At 32.8% G+C, this 20,015-nt stretch overlaps 2 protein-coding genes across 2 annotated transcripts in view; both read right to left on the bottom strand.

Moving 5' to 3' along the window:
* The window catches only part of LOC139852091 (E3 ubiquitin-protein ligase SINAT2-like), a 116,579-nt gene extending 100,757 nt beyond the window's left edge, over positions 1 to 15,822 (bottom strand). The window contains exon 1 of the mRNA XM_071841314.1: positions 15,784 to 15,822. The gene's annotated coding sequence lies outside the window, so the exon portion shown is untranslated. The remainder of the gene's footprint in view (positions 1 to 15,783) is intronic.
* LOC139852090 (E3 ubiquitin-protein ligase SINAT2-like) lies at positions 14,099 to 15,771 on the bottom strand. The gene is made up of 3 exons (XM_071841313.1): positions 15,689 to 15,771; positions 15,178 to 15,504; positions 14,099 to 14,435 (listed from the first exon to the last, which is right to left on the bottom strand). The coding sequence occupies exons 1-3, from the start codon at positions 15,761 to 15,763 to the stop codon at positions 14,118 to 14,120; spliced, it is 720 nt and encodes a 239-aa protein (XP_071697414.1). The 5' UTR covers positions 15,764 to 15,771; the 3' UTR covers positions 14,099 to 14,117.
* Positions 15,823 to 20,015: the final 4,193 nt, after the last annotated feature.

Below are 20,015 nucleotides of genomic sequence, written 5' to 3' on the forward strand. Positions count from 1 at the left end.
GGAGAAGACTAGTTCTTTAGGGTCTGCTAGTGAAAGACCATTCGGGTTCCATTTTCGAGAACTACACGAAAACAGACAATCTAACTCTAACAGAAATACATATTATCCTTTAAAGACTTGATTCTCCCCACACTTAGTTAGCTGTGGTATCGAAATTGTGATTAACTTCGTTGTCGAATTCCATCGGACTATCTATGTAGTATTTAACTCTGTGACCATTAACCTTAAATTCAATCCCATTTGAATTTATCAATTCTACTGTTCCGTATGGGAAAACTCTTTTCACTATGAATGGTCCAGACCATCTTGATTTCAATTTTCCAGGAAATAGCTTGAATCGTGAATTGAAAAGAAGAACTCTGTCTCCTTCTTTAAATTCTTTTAAACTTCTGATTCTTTTATCATGCCATTTCTTCGTTCTTTCTTTATAGATTAATGAATTTTCGTATGCTTCATGTCTTAATTCTTCTAATTCGTTTAGTTGACTTAACCGTAGACGTCCAGCTTCATGTAAATCAAGATTACATGTCTTCAAAGCCCAAAATGCTTTGTGTTCAATTTCTACTGGAAGATGACATGCTTTTCCACTAAAAGGTGTGGTTCTAATTGGAGTTTTGTAGGCTGTTCTAAAAGCCCAAAGTGCATCCTCCAATTTAATGGACCATTCCTTCGGATTTGATCCTACGGTTTTCTCTAGAATACGTTTTAAAGCTCGGTTGGTATTTTCAACTTGTCCACTTGTTTGTGGATGATATGCGGTGGAGATTTTATGAGTTACTCCATATCTTTTGAGAACTTTCTCAAGTTGATTATTACAGAAATGAGTTCCCCGATCACTTATTAAAGCTTTCGGTGTTCCAAACCTTGCAAAAAGACGTTTTAAAAAATTGACTACAACTCGCGCATCGTTAGTTGGGAGAGCTTGTGCTTCCGCCCATTTAGATACATAATCAATGGCTACGAGAATATATAGATTATTATGAGATTTTGGAAATGGACCCATAAAGTCAATACCCCAAATGTCAAATACTTCACATACTTGAATGACATTTTGTGGCATTTCATCACGTTGACTTATTTTTCCGGCCCTTTGACAAGCATCACAGGATTTGCAAAGAAGGTGTGCGTCTTTGTAAATTGTAGTCCAATAGAATCCAGCATCATAAATTTTTCTTGCTGTTAGTTGAGGCCCATAATGCTCTCCTGTTGGTCCTGTGTGACAATGGTTTAAAATTTTACTAGCTTCATCTCCGAATACACATCGGCGTATTATTCCATCGGGACAACTTTTAAACAAATGTGGATCTTCCCAGAAATAGTGTTTTATATCACTGAAAAATTTCTTTCGTTTTTGGTATGACAATCCTTTTTCAAGGAATCCACATACTAAGTAGTTTGCATAGTCTGCAAACCATGGAATTTCAATATAATCTATCTTCAATAGATATTCATCAGGAAAGTTGTCTTGTATGGCCGATTCATTTAGAACTTCTAATTCGGGATTTTCAAGACGAGAAAGATGATCAGCGGCGAGATTTTCTGCTCCTCTTTTATCTCGGATTTCAATATCAAACTCTTGTAAGAGTAAGATCCAACGGATTAATCTTGGTTTAGCATCTTGTTTCGAAAATAGGTATCTAAGAGCAGAATGGTCGGTATAGACCACCGTTTTTGCTAGAACGAGATATGAACGAAATTTGTCAAAAGCAAAGACAATAGCAAAGAGTTTTTTTTCAGTAGTTGTGTAATTCGTTTGTGCTCCTTGTAACGTCTTACTAGCATAATATATTGGTTGAAATCGTTTTTCAATCCTTTGTCCTAAAACGGCTCCCATTGCAAAATCACTTGCATCGCACATAAGTTCAAACGGTAGATTCCAATTTGGTGTTATCATGATCGGCGCATTAGTGAGTTTCTCTTTAAGAATATTAAAAGATTTGATGCATTCATCTAAAAAGATGAATGGAGCATCCTTTTCTAGGAGTTTATTCATAGGAGTGGCAATTTTAGAAAAATCTTTTATGAAACGTCGGTAAAAACCGGCATGCCCTAGAAAACTCCTAACTCCTCTAACATTGGTGGGATGTGGAAGTTTAGCAATTACATCTACTTTAGCTCTATCCACTTCAATTCCTTCTTTTGAAATTTTATGACCAAGAACGATGCCTTCTTTAACCATGAAATGGCATTTCTCCCAATTAAGTACTAGATTTGATTGTTCGCATCTAATAAGCATTCGTTCCAGATTAACTAGACATGATTCAAAAGTATCACTGAAGACTGAAAAGTCATCCATGAAAACTTCCATGCATTCTTCTATCATGTCGTGAAAAATCGCCATCATGCACCTTTGAAAGGTTGCAGGGGTGTTGCAAAGTCCAAATGGCATGCGTTTGTAAGCAAAAGTACCATAAGGGCACGTGAACATGGTTTTCTCTTGGTCTTCGGGTGCTATTGGAATTTGAAAATATCCAGAAAATTCATCAAGAAAACAATAATAACTATTTTCGGCTAATCTTTCCAACATTTGATCAATGAAAGGTATGAAAGGTAAGGGAAAGTGATCTTTTCTGGTGGCGTCATTTAATTTTCTATAATCAATACATACACGCCATCCTGTTACAGTCCTAGTAGGAATAAGCTCATTTTTCTCATTTGTAATGACAGTCATGCCACCCTTCTTAGGCACGCATTGAACTGGGCTTACCCATGGACTATCAGAAATTGGATAAATTAAACCTGCATCTAGCAGTTTAATTATTTCTTTTTTAACTACATCTTGCATATTCAGATTTAGTCTTCGTTGGCGTTGCACATACGTTTTATGACCTTCTTCCATAAGGATTTTATGTGTGCAATACGAAGGACTTATTCCTTTAATATCATGAATCTTCCATGCAATGGCTGGTTTATGAGCTTTCAACACAGAAATGAGTTGTGATTTCTCATTTTCAGTAAGAGAAGACGATATTATTACAGGTAATTCAGATTCACCATGTAAATAAGCGTATTCCAAATGGTTTGGAAGTGGCTTTAACTCTAATGTTGGAGGTTCTTCTATCGACGATTTATATCGATATCTGTCTTCTTCTTTTAGCATTAGAATTTCTTCTGTTGTTGGCTCATATCCATTAGCTATAAGTGTAGCTAACATTTCAGCTTCATCAATTGGTTCATTACCTTCTCCTAAAAAACATTCTCCTGTTCCTTGTAATTCTGGAAATTCTTCCAACAATTCTGCATGTGAATCTATAGTTTGAATATAATAACATGTATCATCTGCAGATTGCGGTTGTTGCATTGCTCTATTAACTGAAAAGGTAACACTCTTGTCCTCTATACTTAGGGTCAATTTCTTAACGAACACGTCTATCATTGCTTTAGCCGTGTTTAAGAATGGTCTTCCTAATATGAGAGGAACTTGAGAATCTTCTTCCATGTCCAGAACAACAAAATCTACTGGAAATACTAAAGTACCAACTTTGACTAGCATGTTCTCCATTATCCCTCTAGGATATTTTATTGATCGATCGGCTAGTTGCATACTTTTCTTGTTGGTTTCAATTCTCCAAGGTCTAGTTTAGCGTATAGTGAATACGGCATTAAATTTATACTAGCACCTAAATCTGCCAATGCTTCTATTGAACTAAGACTACCCAGAAAACATGGAATTTTGAAACTTCCTGGATCAGATAGTTTTTCTGGTATCTTATTTAACAGCACTGCAGAATAATTAGCATTCATAGTAACAGCCAAGAGTTCTTCCATTTTCTTTCTATTCGATATTAGATCTTTCAAGAATTTAGCATATCTAGGCATTCCTGAAATCACATCAATGAAAGGAAGATTTACATTTATCTGTTTAAACATATCCAAGAATTTGGATTGCTCGGCTTCAAGTTTTTCTTTTTTCATTTTACTTGGGTAAGGAAGTGGTGGTTGGTATGGTTTAACATAAGGTTTATCCTTAACTGTGTTATCTTTATTAACCTTTTCAACTACCGGTTCTTTTTCCTTATCTTGTTCAGGTTGTGGTTCTTGTGGAGTAGGAATAGTTTCATCAGAAGTTTCAGGTTTTTCAGGTGGTTTAAGTGTTGTACCACTTCTTGTGGTAATGGCTTTAGCTGTTTCATTCCGGGGGTTAGCATTTGTATCACTAGGTAAACTTCCTGATTTTCTTTCACCTATTAACCTTGCTAGGTTACTTACTTCTTGTTCCAAGTTTTGAATAGAAGCTTGTTGATTTCTAAATGCTTGAACATTTTGTTCATTAGTTTTTTTTTTTTGAGATGTGAAAAACTGCGTTTGAGTTTCAACTACCTTTGTCATCATATCTTCTAAATTTGGCTTTTTATCATCAGTTTGTGGTGGTTTGTTTTGAAAATTAGGTCTTTGCTGATTGTAAGTATTATTTGATACTTGTTGATTACCAGGACCTTGTTGGTTGTTGTATGGAATATTTCGGTTATAATTCTGGTTTTGATTGTAAATCGGTCTTGGCGGTTGATAATTATTCTGATAATTATTTCCAGGCCTTTGGTTTAGATATGAAACATTCTCTCTTTGTTCCATTGTTAATTCAATACTGAGACAATCTTTTGTCAAATGTGGTCCTCCACACTGCTCATAACTAATTCGTATTGAGTGTATATCCTTAGTCATCTTTTCCATTCGTCTCTCGACAGCATCTATCTTTGCAGAAATGAAATCTAAGTCATGGCTAGAATCGGCTCTAGCTGCTTTAGATGATCTAACGATATCTTTTTCTTGGTGCCACTCATGTGAGTTGGAAGCAGTGTTATCGATAATTTTGTAAGCATCAGTTTCGGTTTTCTTCATAATAGAACCACCAGCTGCTATATCTATGTCTTTTCTTGTAGTGATGTCGCATCCTTGGTAGAATATTTGTACTATTTGACAAGTGTCTAAACCATGTTGCGGACATCCTCTTAATAATTTTCCAAATCTTGTCCACGCCTCATATAGAGTTTCATTCGGTTTCTGTGTGAACGTAACAATTTCTCCTTGAAGTCTTACGGCTTTAGATGCCGAAAAGAATTGTTTAAGAAATTTTTCAACTAAAACGTCCCATGTATCAATCGCCCCTTCAGGTAACGATTCCAACCCATCTTTGGCTTCTCCCTTTAAAGTCCGGGGAAATAACATGAGATATATCTGTTCATCATCAACTTCTCTTATTTTAAATAGTGTGCAGATCCTATTAAAGGTAAGAAGATGTTCATTTGGATCTTCCTTCGGCGCACCACTAAATTGGCATTGATTAGTTACCATGTGTAGAATTTGTCCTTTGATTTCATAATCTGGCGCATTAATGTCAGGATGAGTAATTGCGTGACCTTGGCCAGTGCGTTTAGCTCTCATTCGGTCTTCCATACTTAAAAGTTCTGTTACTTCCATAATTGAATTTGTTGAATCTGAATCACTAGAGGATTCTGATTTAATGGTTCGTTCCTCAACAATCTCTGTTTGAATGATTGGTGGTTCCGGAGGAAAAATTAATGGTTCAGGATCTATGAATTGTCCCCGAATATTCTCCGGATTCTCAATTGTGAGGTCGGTTTCAAAAAATGGATTATCGGAAATTTGAATTGGAGTACTTGGTTGACTGGATGACGATTCTAAAGAAAAATCAACGGCGGTAATATTTGCTAAATGTCTTGATCTAGTTACAGGTGGTGAACGTACAAAAGGTGGTGAACGTCTTGCTCGGTGCATTCACTGAATATCCTATTAGTTTTTAAAAGGAAAGAAAAATTATATAATTATTCAATTAATAGACTTTTCTGATTTTGCCCACATTTCGAATAGCCAAAAGATGCAGCAGAGGGGCAGGATTCGTTTGTTCTCAATATAATTGAGTACTGTTTGGCTCCAATAACCCGGTCCACGTACAAATTCAACTATTACTACGAACCTGAAAATTTTGATGTCTATCAATTTAACCACTTAAAATAAATTTTCGTAATTTTAAGAAATTTAGATAAGAAGTAGAATAAAAGTCTATGTTCTAAAACTAGAATTGCGAGAAATAAGAAAGAAAAAGAGAGCGTCGATAAAGAAAAAGAAAAGGATTGAAAAATAAAAGGCGTCGAAAAATAAAAAATAATAAAAAAAAATGACTTATAGAACTTAAAAACACTCGACTAACCCAACCTTATTACTATCACTAACTTAAAATTATAATCGCAAATTGAGATTACTAATTGAAATGATAATTGATACATAGGTAAAAGGCGTCTAAATATATTAAAGCTTACAAGTAAATCTATATCTCAAATGGCAATATCTTAAAAAGGTACTAAAACTTAAAAAGGCGTCGCAAAATTCTAAAGCACCTAAATCTTAGTCTAAAGAAAAAGCACTTAAGGGATTTTACGGCAAAGCCTAAAAATCTAGAAATAAAAATAACTATGGCAAAAACTATATCTTAAAACTAAATACTAGCGAAAAAAATAAATATTACGCTAAAACAATTAAAAAGGGATAAAATATAAAAATATACTAAAAGTTGTAAAAAGTACAATTTTTATAAAAATATTATTTTTATATTATTTATTTTATAAAACTATTAATTTTTATATATTAATAAAATTAAATAAACTTAATATTACAAATTAAATAAATAAAACTAAATTAATTAATATTAATTAACTAAACACACCCTAATTAGGGTGTTAATAATAAAAATTAAAATATACTCCATAATTAATGCGATATTAGGGTTCTGTGTGGCCCGTGTCAGACGGCTCCGCGAGTCGCGGTTGGTCCGGTTCAATAACTCCGCGAGTCGCGGAGGGTTCAGGCTCAGACGAGATGCATGTCAAAATTCAACAGGTCAGTTTTATTTATATTTTATTTATTTATTTTTCTGTTTTAAATAAAATATATTTATATAAATTTAATAAAACTTATATTTTAAAACCAAAAATAAAAATAGAAATATTTTATAATTTTATAAATAAAACTCTTAAAACTAGATTTATAAATGTTTTTTTTCGGTTTTTTGATTTTATGTTTAAAATAAAAACAAAATAAATAAAACTTATATTTTTATAAAATAAAAATAAAGAAACTTTATAAAACTTAAATATTTAACAAACTCTTAAAAATATTTATATTTTTGTTTTTCTTTTTATGTTTTCGAATATTTAAAACGTATTTTTACAAAAACGTATTTTTTTTCTTATGTGTGGCGTTTCGCTTCGGCGATCCCCGGCAGCGGCGCCAAAAACTTGATGTTAAAGCTAAGGGGTATAAAATACTATTAAATTTTACAAGGAAATACTATTAAATACGATACAATTTTACACAAGATATTTATTTATTTATAGAATGGATACTTAAACCTTGCTACAACACTTATAGGCAGTGTACCTAATCGTACAGTAGTGTAGTTTTTAGTAAGTCCGGTTCGTTCCACAAAGAATCTTTTAATCAAAGCTTAACGCTATATTAGTTTACTATTATAAAAATACAAATATATAAATAAGTAATATTATTATTATAAAGGGGGTTTTTTACCGTTTAATGACCGGTTTGTCGATTTTAAAAACTTTAGTTGCAGTTAAAACAAAATGTAAAATATTAAATAAATAAAAGACTTAATTTAAAGCGTAAAGTAAATAACGATAATGAAATTGCGATAAATAAAAGTGCGATAAAATAAACTTGCGATAATTAAAAAGTACGATAATTAAAAGTGCAATTAAATATAATAACAATAAATAAAAGTGCGATAATTAGAAGTGCAATTAAATATAAAATAAAGGAAATTAATTATGAAATAAAAGAATTATGCTTATTTAAACTTCCGTAATCATGATGTTTGACGTGTTGATTTTAGTTTTATGCCCATGGGTTAATTGTCCTTCGTCCTGGATTATTTAATATGTCCGTCTGGTTTTTGTCCATAACAGTCCATCAGTCATAAATATAAAGTGCGAGTATCCTCGTCAAATTATCCTTATACCCGAAGTTAAATATTTCAACTAAATGGGGACTAAAACTGTAACAAGATTTTAATACTTTGTTTAATAATTACACCGGGATATCGACTGCGTGTAACCCAAGGTTTTAATACTTTGTTATCAATTATGCCAAGTGTCCTTGTACATAATTTCACCCCTGTTTTAATAATTCTAGCTAGTGGTTATTAATCCATTCCCGTGTCCGGTTAAATGAACGATTATTCGTACATATAAATACCCTGCCCATCGTATCCGATCGAGTGTATATGGTTATTTATAGGGACGTCCAATTGTAAATCTTTATATTAAAATTAACAAACTATCATTTAGTTAAACAAATATAAAGCCCATTAATAGCCCATAGTCTAATTTCCACAAGTGTCGTTCTTTTGTCCAAACCCCAATTATGGTACAAAGCCCAATTACCCAATTTTAGTAATTAGCCCAACATCATGATTACTTCGTTTTAAATAAGCATAATAATAACTTAGCTACGAGACATTAATGTAAAAAGGTTGAACATAACTTACAATGATTAAAAATAGCGTAGCGTTACATGGACAGAATTTCGACTTACACCCTTACAACATTCGCTAACATACCCTTATTATTAGAATTATAATTATAATTAAAATTAAAATTAAAATATATATATATATATATATATATATATATATATATATATATATATATATATATATATATATATATATATATATATATATTACGTTTACATATAGAGAAAGAGAGATTTTTATGATATTAAAACTCGTCGAACTGCGTTGGCTTTTATAGGGAATTGAGTCCAGGGGAACTCCGCGACTCGCGGCATTTTCCTTCTTCAAACTCCGCAAGTCGCGGAGTTTGAAATTACAGCTCACCCAACTTTGGCTCTTTGTTTGCCGACGAATTATAAATATATTATAATATATATATTAATTTTAAGAATTGATTATGTATTATATTATATTTATATACATGGTTAACTTGTAATTTTTAGTCCGTTGCGTCGAGCGTTGAGAGTTGACTCTGGTCCCGGTTCCGGATTTTCGAACGTCCTTGCGTACAATTTAATATCTTGTACTTTGCGATTTGAATCTTGTACTCTTGTAATTTTGAGACGTTTCTTATCAATAATTGTAACCACTTTGATTGTATTATGTACTTTTGAGCTTTTTGGTCGTTTGCGTCTTCAATTCGTCGAATCTGTCTTTTGTCTTCACCTTTTATTATTTAAACGAATATCACTTGTAAATAGAACAATTGCAACTAAAAGCTTGTCTTTCTTGAGGAATAATGCTATAAAATATATGTTCGTTTTTAGCATTATCAGCGGGACATCCGACATCTGAACAGGGAAAAATAACTTTTTTTGTGTCAGTAAGTCATAAAGCAAGCACGTATTAGGCACTACAGCAACCTAGGTTGTCTAAAACAGTATACAGCATGGCAATAATAACAACGCTAAACATAAATAACATGTGAAAGCAGATAGTAATCATGCAATAGCGGAAATAAGCATACAGTAAGTTCGCATGGCAGTAAAGATAAGCAATAGCATGCAGCAATATCACATAGCAGTAAAAGTAATCCGTAGCACGAAGTAAGTTTTGCAGAAACAAGTAAACTAGCAAGTTGTAGATTAGTCCTATTAGTGAATCCTACTTGGTCCGGTCTAGACTCACTAATGCAAACTAATTCCCTACAACCAATGCTCTGATACCAAATGTGACGCCCCGTACAAAACCATCGTGTACGATTCGTCAACAACATGATCTTTACACGGTCAAGTACTACATGCTGTTTGAAAACCAGTTTGCATTTAAAAAAAGACATAGCGTTTACAAAAGATAACGTGACACAAAGGTCGTTACAAAGTCATTATTTTTGAAAATAACATAAATTACGAATGCAAAAGAAAAGTTCCATAATTGAGACATCTCTAAGTTATGCAGCGGATATCTAACACAGCAGGTCCTTAACAGCAAGTCTAAACAGCATGACATCAAGTCTAACAGCAGAAGCAACAAACCTCTAAGCACCTGAGAAAACATGCTTAAAAACGTCAACAATAAAGTTGGTGAGCTATAGTTTAAGTTGTAACAGTAATATAAGATTGACCACGAGATTTCAATGTTTCAAAACAGTATGAAAAGTATATGTATAACCGTGGGCACATGGTAACTAGACTTAACGTAAATATAAATATCACCCCCTAAAAGTACACCTGGTGAGTGCGTATGTCCTCGAAGTATTAAACACCCGTTAAATGCTAGCGCGACTAGCCCGAGTGGGGATGTCAAACCCTATGGATCCATATCTAAGATTCGCGTCTACCAGTTCAAAAACCAATAGTTAAACGTTACCGTGCTAAGGGAAAAGTTTATGCCGTTATATAACTCACACATATGTAACGTTTAAGTACTCGTGTCAAATAAGTAAAACATAAAAAGCGCATGTATTCTCAGTCCCAAAAATAGTATAAGTAAAAAGGGAAGCTATAACTCACAGTGAATAAGCAATACAAGTCGATACGAAAGTGTGCAAGTAGTAAGTCGGTCCGAAAGGTTGTCAACCTAAATCAAAGGTTACTAGGTCAGTAGGTTGTCTTTATAAGTTCTAATAGTGCATAAAATAAGTTTAAGTGTCATCATCATCATCATTCATCATCATAAAAGCTAAGTAAGTTTAACAAGAAAAGAGATCGAAACAATAGGCTGACTTCGGTCAGCTGTTACGACCTCTATGTAAATCGAAAAGACGCGTAGTTAGTGGCTATGACTCTGTATATGAGTCCCCTAACCCTGACCAATTTTCAGAACCTAACTCGTCTTCGTTTGACCGTGGCGACGGTTTAAGTGCGAGTAGGTCAGAAATTTCAGCACAACGTTACAAGGGCGTAGTGACTTTCGGAGGGCCATAAATCCTAAACCGTAACTCGGATTAAGATGAGGCCGAAATGGAAAATCATCTACTCGAACCGAAATAACTGAAAAACAACTTTACAGTAGCCCAGGTTACTGATTAGATCCTAAAAACAGTAAACAAGTGCTCCAGTGGGGTTCTTAGTGCTTGATGCTCATCACGGTTCTCATCCTTGATGCTTGTAGCTTCAAGTGTACAACTTGTTGATGGTTTAGCATCACTTTTGACCAAGATTCTACCATCAATACACAATATGTTAAGACCAAGTAATAACACAACTCATTTAAGAGTCTTAGATGGATGATGAACCAAGGTTACATCATATCCTTAGTCTTAACACAATTACAAGTTACATTTACAACTAAAGCTACAAAATTTACATCAATCAAACAAGTATGAACATAATCTAAGTCAAATAAGGTGATGGAACCCTAAGCTAGAGAGCTTGGATCCCTTTCACACAAGTTATAAGGTCACAAAGCTAGAAAGCTTGAACCTTTAGTGTTCTTGAAGAACTTGAAGCATAAAGCTTAGATCTTTAAGTTATATGAAGACCATAAACACAAGTTTTGATCTTTATATCAAAATAATGAGATCATAAGTTAGAAAACTTAGATCCAACAAAAGATATGAAGATCCAAGCTAGAAAGCTTGCATCTTGATTGTTCTTGAAGATCTTGAAGCATAAAGCTTGGATCTTTAAGTTACATGAAGATTACAAACACAAGTTTGAATCTTTATAACAAAATAACAAGATTTAAAGTTAAAAGATATAGATCTACAAAGTAGGTGAAGATTCAAAGCTAGAAAGCTTGAATCTTCCATGTTCTTGAAGGATTCAAATCCATGTTTGAATCTACAAGATATAATCAAGATCAAAAGCTAAAAAGCTAAAAAGCTAGACCCATGATGATGATGATGATGAATTCGTGGTGATGAGAAGAGAAGAAGAAGAAAAGTTCAAAATACTTACACTTTTAGAGAGAGAAAGAACTAGAGAGAATTAGAGAGTGTGTGTGTGTGTGAATTACAAATGAAAGCAAGTGTTAAATGGATGGAATAAGGGTGGTATTTATAGGTGAATGGGGGAGGGTGGTGGAGAAGGTGGCCGTGATTTTTGGAGGGGGACAAGGGGGACAAAAGTTTGCTTTTTGGTTAATGGTTGTCTAAAGTTGGTGCTTATGTTAGGATCCCATGCAACATTAAGGATAATACTTGACATAAATGCTAGCATGTTCCCTCTAATAAATGGGAATTTGTCTTACTTATTATTGGGTCACTAGTAATTAATAAGTGGGCTAAATAATGGGCTACTAGCTAGAGTAGAGTGAGCTTAAGTCCAACAAGGTAGAAAGTCCAACAAGACTAACTAGTAAGCATAATTAAATTACTACGCATAATTAAGCATCCAAAAACCCAAGTAATTGTTATTATAAAATAATAATTAATATTTCGTAGTCATAATATTCCGATTACGACAAAAGTTAAACGTGTGCGCGGTTCGCAGTTTATTCGAAACGTCAAGTGACACTAACGGTCATAAAAGCTTCCGGTGAACAAGTTAAGTATCCTACGTACTCTAAGGCACGTTTTAATATATAAATGAAAGTAAACCATGTAATTAAAGATTCCAGAGTATAAAGTAGCACAGTACGCACAAATACGCAGTTTCGCTAAAACACAAGACATAAAAGCAAGTCGAAAAAGTCGGGACGTTACATAAAAGGAGCCCAAATCCAAGCTCTCATAACTTTTATTGTGCCTCTATAGGGGATATTAATTTTTTGATTGCTTTTGGCAGAGTTTTTCGCGTATTATCATCAGATATGCGTTTCCTCGTGTTATCATTTGTAGTTTTACTGACATTTTCCATTACAAGGCTATCAATACGTTCTGCTGTAGTTATAGTTTGATCATCCACATTCACGTGCGAATTTTCAAACAAATTCTCATTTGCAGTTGAAGTTTCAGTATGTTCTCTGGTAGTTTCAGCATTCGCCTTGAAATTAAATGAGCTTGGATATCGAAAATCATATTCATCTGGCGTATTAGCGCTCTTTTTACTATTTTGCAATTCTGCTGCTATTGTCAATTCTTCTAATTAATTCGAAGTTTTGACAACCTACAACAAAAATTAAAACATAATTAACATTGAGACTTCAATTGTTAACAAAATTAGTTAATTTTCAAAATCTAATCTGTTATCTTTTGAAGGTCTCACGGATGGCGTCAGTTGAGAAAACTGTCACTGTTTATTACGCTTTTTTACATCACTATGCTCATTTATTGGGAAAACTATCACCGTTTATTGGGTTGTTTTTACTCATTGTTGTGTTAGCCAAAAATAGGTATAAGAAGTTGACGTTAAGATTAATTATGAGAGTTAGGTATATTTTATTGTTGTATTTAGGGAAGATCAAAAATATCGAAAAATCGAAATCGTGCTGATATTAGTGATCGATTCTAAATTCGACTATGTTAATCGAATTTAGTTCGAGTGCAATAACAATGGAGATTGAAGCTTTTTTAAAGTTTAAGGGACCTTATGACCATCTTCCGTTCATTATGAATTTGTCAATGACCACGTCTCGGTCTTGATTATCCCTTAGACAATATGAAGAAGATTTATTCAATAGCTTGGAAAACCACAAATTCAACAACCTTCAAATGAAGATACAAGTCTCCTATTTATAGTTTTCGAATAACTGCGCGTAACAATTTGCAAGCTCTAATATGTTCGCCTCATGCGCTATCTTTGTAATTAAATACGCAATTATCAAACATTGCGGTTTGCACATTATCTTACGCTATTATTAATTATTCGTGCAACTATCAAACATTGCGGTGTATGCACAATACTTATAATATTGTGCAAAATATGTGTACATTTACACATAATCAATTAGCATAATTGTATCTTTTTTTGGCGAAAATAACGAGAACTTTTATAAATAACGGAAAACGTTTTTCGAAAAGAAAACAAATTCAACGAAAGCTACAAATGAGTAACATCGATGAGGCTCGTACCTAGAAAGCGGTTGTCAAACAAACTATCTATATCGAGCCTCACCTAACCTATAGCATCTATACTGATGAGGCTCGTACCTAGCATATATGTATCTATATATTGTATGCCTATTTATAATGAAAACACATTGGTCACTCCATAATATTGTTCGATAATAGTTTGTAGTAATAAATTGACTACTTTCTCCGTATACACCCTCTTACTTGTACCTTGAATTCTTGCTCATTCCCATCAGAAAAAAGCTTAGCTAAATTCTGTGGAATTACTAAACCGTCAAGACTATCACAAACTTCATGGGGATTGTCACGAATACTCCTGGGGACCCCTTCCCACGTCAATCTCCGACCATTTCCACCAATTTCTAAAGAGTAGCTGAATCTCTTAGCTTGTGTGTCCTCTCCCATGAACCGTATAAATGCTATGTAGCACGGAACCGCACCTAGGACAAAATGTTCAAATTGATAACAAAATTGTTGACCGTAGCGGCTGAGTACCTAAAACAAGATTAAATACACATGAACTTAGGAGTTATGTTTATGGGTTACATTTACTTTATGGATTTTATGGAAAAATCTAAAGACTTAGGCTATGTTTAACAAGTTTAGACATGCATAGTTTGCTTCTACCTTCATAATAACTACCCACCCCCTATAGATAACTTCTCCAAACCAACTTAATGTACCATCAAAATTTGCATAATCAAATCCTTAAAGATAGTCCTTAGAGCTACAATTAAAAAACTCCTTTTATTATATATGTCGGTGTTAACTTCTAAAATTTTATATTTTCTCATTTCAAAGAGGATAATAATATCACATATGTATACATAAACCTCTAAAATTACATATATTTACCGAATTAAAAATAATAATATCACAGATGTTCATCTTAAATAATTAAACTCATTGAATATATCATTAAGTGTCACAACGTCAAATATAACCAATCTAAATAGTGAAACTCTCATATTATCAATTTCAATAGAAAAAATTGATAAAACTAATTCCCCTAACATATGTAGGCTGAATAAATGAATAAATGCAAGGGGTTAAACAATATTTTCTGGTTTATGTTTGTTCATTATAAAAAATGTATACTCATGAACTTCACGAACATAAATTAACACATGTGATATTATCCTATTTAGCTGGATTAATATGTGATTTTAAAGGTTGATAAGAACATATATGATACAAATCTCTTTAATTTAACTAGTAAAAGGACATTGTAACTTACACACAACAACCCTGTAGTATTATCCTTCTCACGAAATGGAGCGTAACTATGTTTGAACACGGATTCATGTGACATGTCAAAATAGACAATATTGTGATCATCCTTTAGATGAGTTACAATGTGTGTAACACTGCCTTTGATCGAGCATTCAGAGCGAGAGTAAGGACAATTATAAGCAAGTTCCATCGGTTGTTTTGGAAGTTCCAATGGCTCTGCTATTTTCTCCAGAGCTAAACACCTTATGCTCCCTATTTTTAGATGGCATACTGGGCAACAACTTTTCAATCGGGTTATACACATTGAGCATAATGTGTGGCCATTTGGGCACTACATGAAATAAATAAATAACAATATATTTATTATAAGTACGTAAACCAAACATAATTATTCAAGACATATAGTTATATGTGGATCAATATATTAGTAATCACTGGTGACTTTTGCATCTACGTACATGTACTGATGTACAAAGTCGAAAATTACACTTATTTACAGTTTGCAGCATATATACCTGGTGAATCGGCGAGGACATAAATTCAGTGCAGACAGGACATTCAAGAAGCTCGTATACATTGTCTAAAACCATTTGATGTTTCTCACTTTTCCCTCGTGAAACCCTCGATTTACTTTCGTTTGTTTTCTCCATTACCAGCAACTTTCAGCAATTTCGGGAGACCTTCGATAGATACAAGGGAAAAACCTTACCTTCTTGCCGTTGCCAAGATTCAAAATTCCGTTTTGAGTGTTTACAGCAACCTCAAAGCTTGAGTTCTGTTCCTTTCCTATCAAACAAAACAATGTGTAAAACAAACTTTAGGACACCATATTGGAAAAAGGACAAATCAATAGTGGACTACCAATATAACATGGATATAATTTTACTCAATCGTTCTGTTATTTGTAAAATTTATTTATGTATTCATGTTTTATCTATAGAAAGAATTTAAGTACAGAAAATAATACTCGTAATTACCGATATACACATAACAGAGTAAAGATTCGGAAAACAAAAACCTAATCAACTACATGTTGCAATCAAGGATAAAAAAACGCCAATTTTTAAGATACTACACTAATATATTTATTTTTTTAAGAAAAACCTAACACGTGATTAAACCCTAACCAGGATCGATGACTACAAAATACATATACATAATTATAATTATAATTATAATTATAATTATAATCATAATACATGCGCACTTAACATTAAGAAGAAGAAGAAAGAATACTTAGTACCTTTAATTTCTAGTAAACGTAGAACCTGATTTCCGTTTTATATATATTTGCTCTTTTTTCTACCACGAATAACTTGTATGCATATACGGAGTATCATATTTAAATAAATTTAATACTCCGAATTAATTTAATTTAATTATTAATTATATACAAGCAATCAGAGTCCTATTACAACTATACTCTACTGAATAGATGTTTTTGAACTTAATAGGATAACTCAGGGCCATTACAGGGTTGTAAATTAGAGTACAAGGCTAAACAAACAAAACAATAAAAACACCAATCTATCAAATGTATGACATGGCGTTTGTATCGGTTCGGTATGTTGTTGGTTTAATGTGCACGTCATACCACAAATCTATACTACCGCTTATATACAAGTCTATGGGATCACACATTTTAGCATTTAGACACCAAATATTATATATTGATGATATATAATTATAACCTATAATAATTTGTAAAGTATAATTTAATTAAATAATTGTTATTTAATTAATTTATTGCCATCCAAGTTTGACTTGAAAAACAAACATGATTAAATAATATGAAGTTGATCTTTCATCAAATTGTATCACGGATGAAAATCTAGAAAGAAAATAAAAGGTAATCTTTTGGTGATTTTTTGTGGACACTACGACAAAAGGGATAAGAGTTAAGACAAAGGGTTTGTTGATTTTCGGTTGTTCAATATACAAAAGAAATAATAAAGAAAAAGGGACGTATCAAATTTGGTTTTAGTTTTGACTACATGATCACCCTATATAAGGGTGTAGTTTTGTTTTTAATATGTGCTGAGTGAAAAAACATAAACTCATCAACATAACAAGAGGATACGTCTTCTGTTTTTCTTTTAATCAAAACATATACAAATGTTTTATATGTTTTCTTTTCATTCGACGGTACTAACCAAAGGCAAGGCGAATAGTTATATTGAGCAATCAATTCATTTAATTAATTAATCAGAGGGTTTGATTAATTATTATCCTTGGGTTATACGGACTAGCATTCGATTGGTGTTGCTTGAGGTGCTGTGTGGATCAACTATAGAGATATTCATACTTTTTGAATATATGTTTCAACCTAGACATGGAGAATTCTTTCTACCGTTCTTGCATCGCTCGCTAAAGGTATATCTAAACTCCTCTTTGTGAATTATTTACTTGACAATTATTAGTGGTGTAATTGGATCTTGTTGTGATCGTTAATCGTGTGAATGTTTTAACTTGAAAGTTTATATAAATAATAAAAGATGTTTATTATTAAATAAAAATATGTTTATTTTCATGTTCAGCTGCGTTTATAAAATTTAAAAGTACACACGGTTTTCCATCAGTGGTATCAGAGCCGCTTTTACACCGTTTTAATTGTCGGGTGTTTATTCTTTAGATATAGCTTTGTGGTGTATTGGTGAAAGTCGAAACCTTTTTGGTTTTTAAAATCAACTCGGTTGATTTAGACTTAACCTCATGACGCACAAATATGATTGAAAGAATATCACTATTTTAAATTGTAGATTTAATTGTTATGGCTTGAATATTTATTATGATTGTTGATTGTTGTATTCCATGGTTATACACATGCATTGTAACCATGAACAAACCATATATAGGTTTTAATAATGTAGTTATTAAAATTTTGATTGCATACATAGTCCGTAATGCCCCGACCTATGTATGATTATTGTGATTGTTGATTACGGCAATATTAAATCATGTTGATTATTTATTAGAAAGGCCATTTTGAAGCCAAAGTTGTATTTTATTTATTTTCAATTTCATAGTATTGTATTTAAGTTTATTCTAAATTGTAAAAGTATTAGATTAGTTGTATTTTTCAATTTTAAATAAATGTAATAAGATGAAGATTAAAGATAAAGATGCAACATGGAGTTTGACTTAGAAGATGGCGAACAGGTCAAGTTGACAACGATGGCATTTGTCAAGTTTTCACTTGATTCTTGAATTAAGTGGGAGCTACTATATTACCCTTAGTTTGACCTCTTGATCCCATGTTGGCTCATGGGATCAAGCATAGGATTTTTGGGCTAGGCTATGTGTGTTGATGCATGATTGTGTTTTATTATTGCATTTATATATAATTGTTGATTATAGTATATGCTAAATGTTTTTGATGAAAACGGTAAATAAACACATAACAAGTTTCAAAGATTAAAATTGATGATTTTAAAAAGTTAAACTCTAACGAGTTTAAAGTTAAATATTTTTTTGAAACTTAAATAATATATAAGGGTGATATCTTTTAAAACTGTTTTATAACGATACACGTTTGTGTATTTGTTATTTTTTATACTAGAAATTAAATAACAAACTGCACGCATAATACACGATTGACATATATATAATTGGTTAAAATGTTTTTTTAACAAAAGCTGTAACGAATCTTGTGCGCATGCATTATTCGTTAACACAAACATTTTTAAATTACCCGTCAAATTTAAGTCATACCATCCAATGAGCTTGCAAACACTCCTCGTTATTTTTCTGATCTAGTGAGACTAGGCTAAATTATAGCCACGAGGTGGATGTTTCGATCTAGTGAGACTAGCGTGAATTTCCACTGTTTCCAAATTGGACGACTTAATCGTATTCACGGTGAGACATGAGTTCGAGGCAAGGATGGGACAAACATGCCAATAGATAATAATGGTTTGTTGGACTACACATATCTCAAGGTCCCAAAGAGTTGCACTTGTAATGCAATTGGTACCCGCTACCTACCAATAGACTCCATAACTGCTAGCTGATCAACAGATGTGGCTATGGAACCTCTGTGTGGATCTTAGGCTTTCGTAAATTAATTGTTTTTAAAAAATATTATAAAAACTTGTTTAGTTAATTTATTAAAGCTTAATATCGAAAATACTAACTTGAATCTTATATCTGTTGTAGATTTCAAATAATGAACACGTAAACCAAAACACACATCCTTCTTTGTTGGAGAAGGATAAACTCAATGTTCAGACTTCCTAGACTGGCAATGCAACCTGAGAACTGTTTCTCAAGCCTTAATGGAAGTTGAACAAAATTAAGAACCCTTATTCGATCCTCCTATTTGCGTAGCTCCTGCTGCTCAGCAAAATGCTTATCGGAAGTTGTTCGATGAGTAGGAGAAGTAGGATTTAAGGGTGAAAAAGAATAAGCCGAATACATTGTGGAAGAAATGGCAAACCATTTGCCATGAAAAATATTCCACCTTCCAAGAAGGAAAGCCCAACAAAAGACGCTGAATGTTTCCATTATGGAAAAGTTAGCTATTGGAGAAGGAAGTTGTCTTATCTATCAAACTGAGCTGAGAAAAGGAAATGCTAGTTAAATTAGCAAATCAGGTTCATATACAGTTATATACATTTTCTAGTTATTCCTTGAATTTTGATGCCGATTGTGATCCTCACATCTGTATCAATATGAAGGGAATGAGAAGAAGTAATAAACTGAAGAAAGGCACACTGGATTTGCGAGTAAGCAATGGGGATCAAGCTTCTGTTAAAGTTTTTGGTACCTATGAGCTTACTTCTCCAAGTGGTCTTATTGTTTTGTTGGAACAATAACATTATGCTCTCAATACTGCAAGCAACA

Source organism: Rutidosis leptorrhynchoides, chromosome 6 (genome assembly GCF_046630445.1).
Source record: "Rutidosis leptorrhynchoides isolate AG116_Rl617_1_P2 chromosome 6, CSIRO_AGI_Rlap_v1, whole genome shotgun sequence".
NCBI lineage: Eukaryota > Viridiplantae > Streptophyta > Magnoliopsida > Asterales > Asteraceae > Rutidosis > Rutidosis leptorrhynchoides.

What these genes read in the sequence shown, in the direction of transcription:
- LOC139852090 (XM_071841313.1), bottom strand. Translation starts at nt 15,763, where the DNA reads ATGGTTTTAGACAATGTATACGAGCTTCTTGAATGTCCTGTCTGCACT. An exon ending in TGTCCTCGCCGATTCACCAG is followed by an intron (nt 15,505 to 15,688) that starts GTATATATGCTG and finishes TATTTCATGTAG; the next exon opens with TGCCCAAATGGCCACACATT. An exon ending in ATACTACAGGGTTGTTGTGT is followed by an intron (nt 14,436 to 15,177) that starts GTAAGTTACAAT and finishes ATCTTGTTTTAG; the next exon opens with GTACTCAGCCGCTACGGTCA.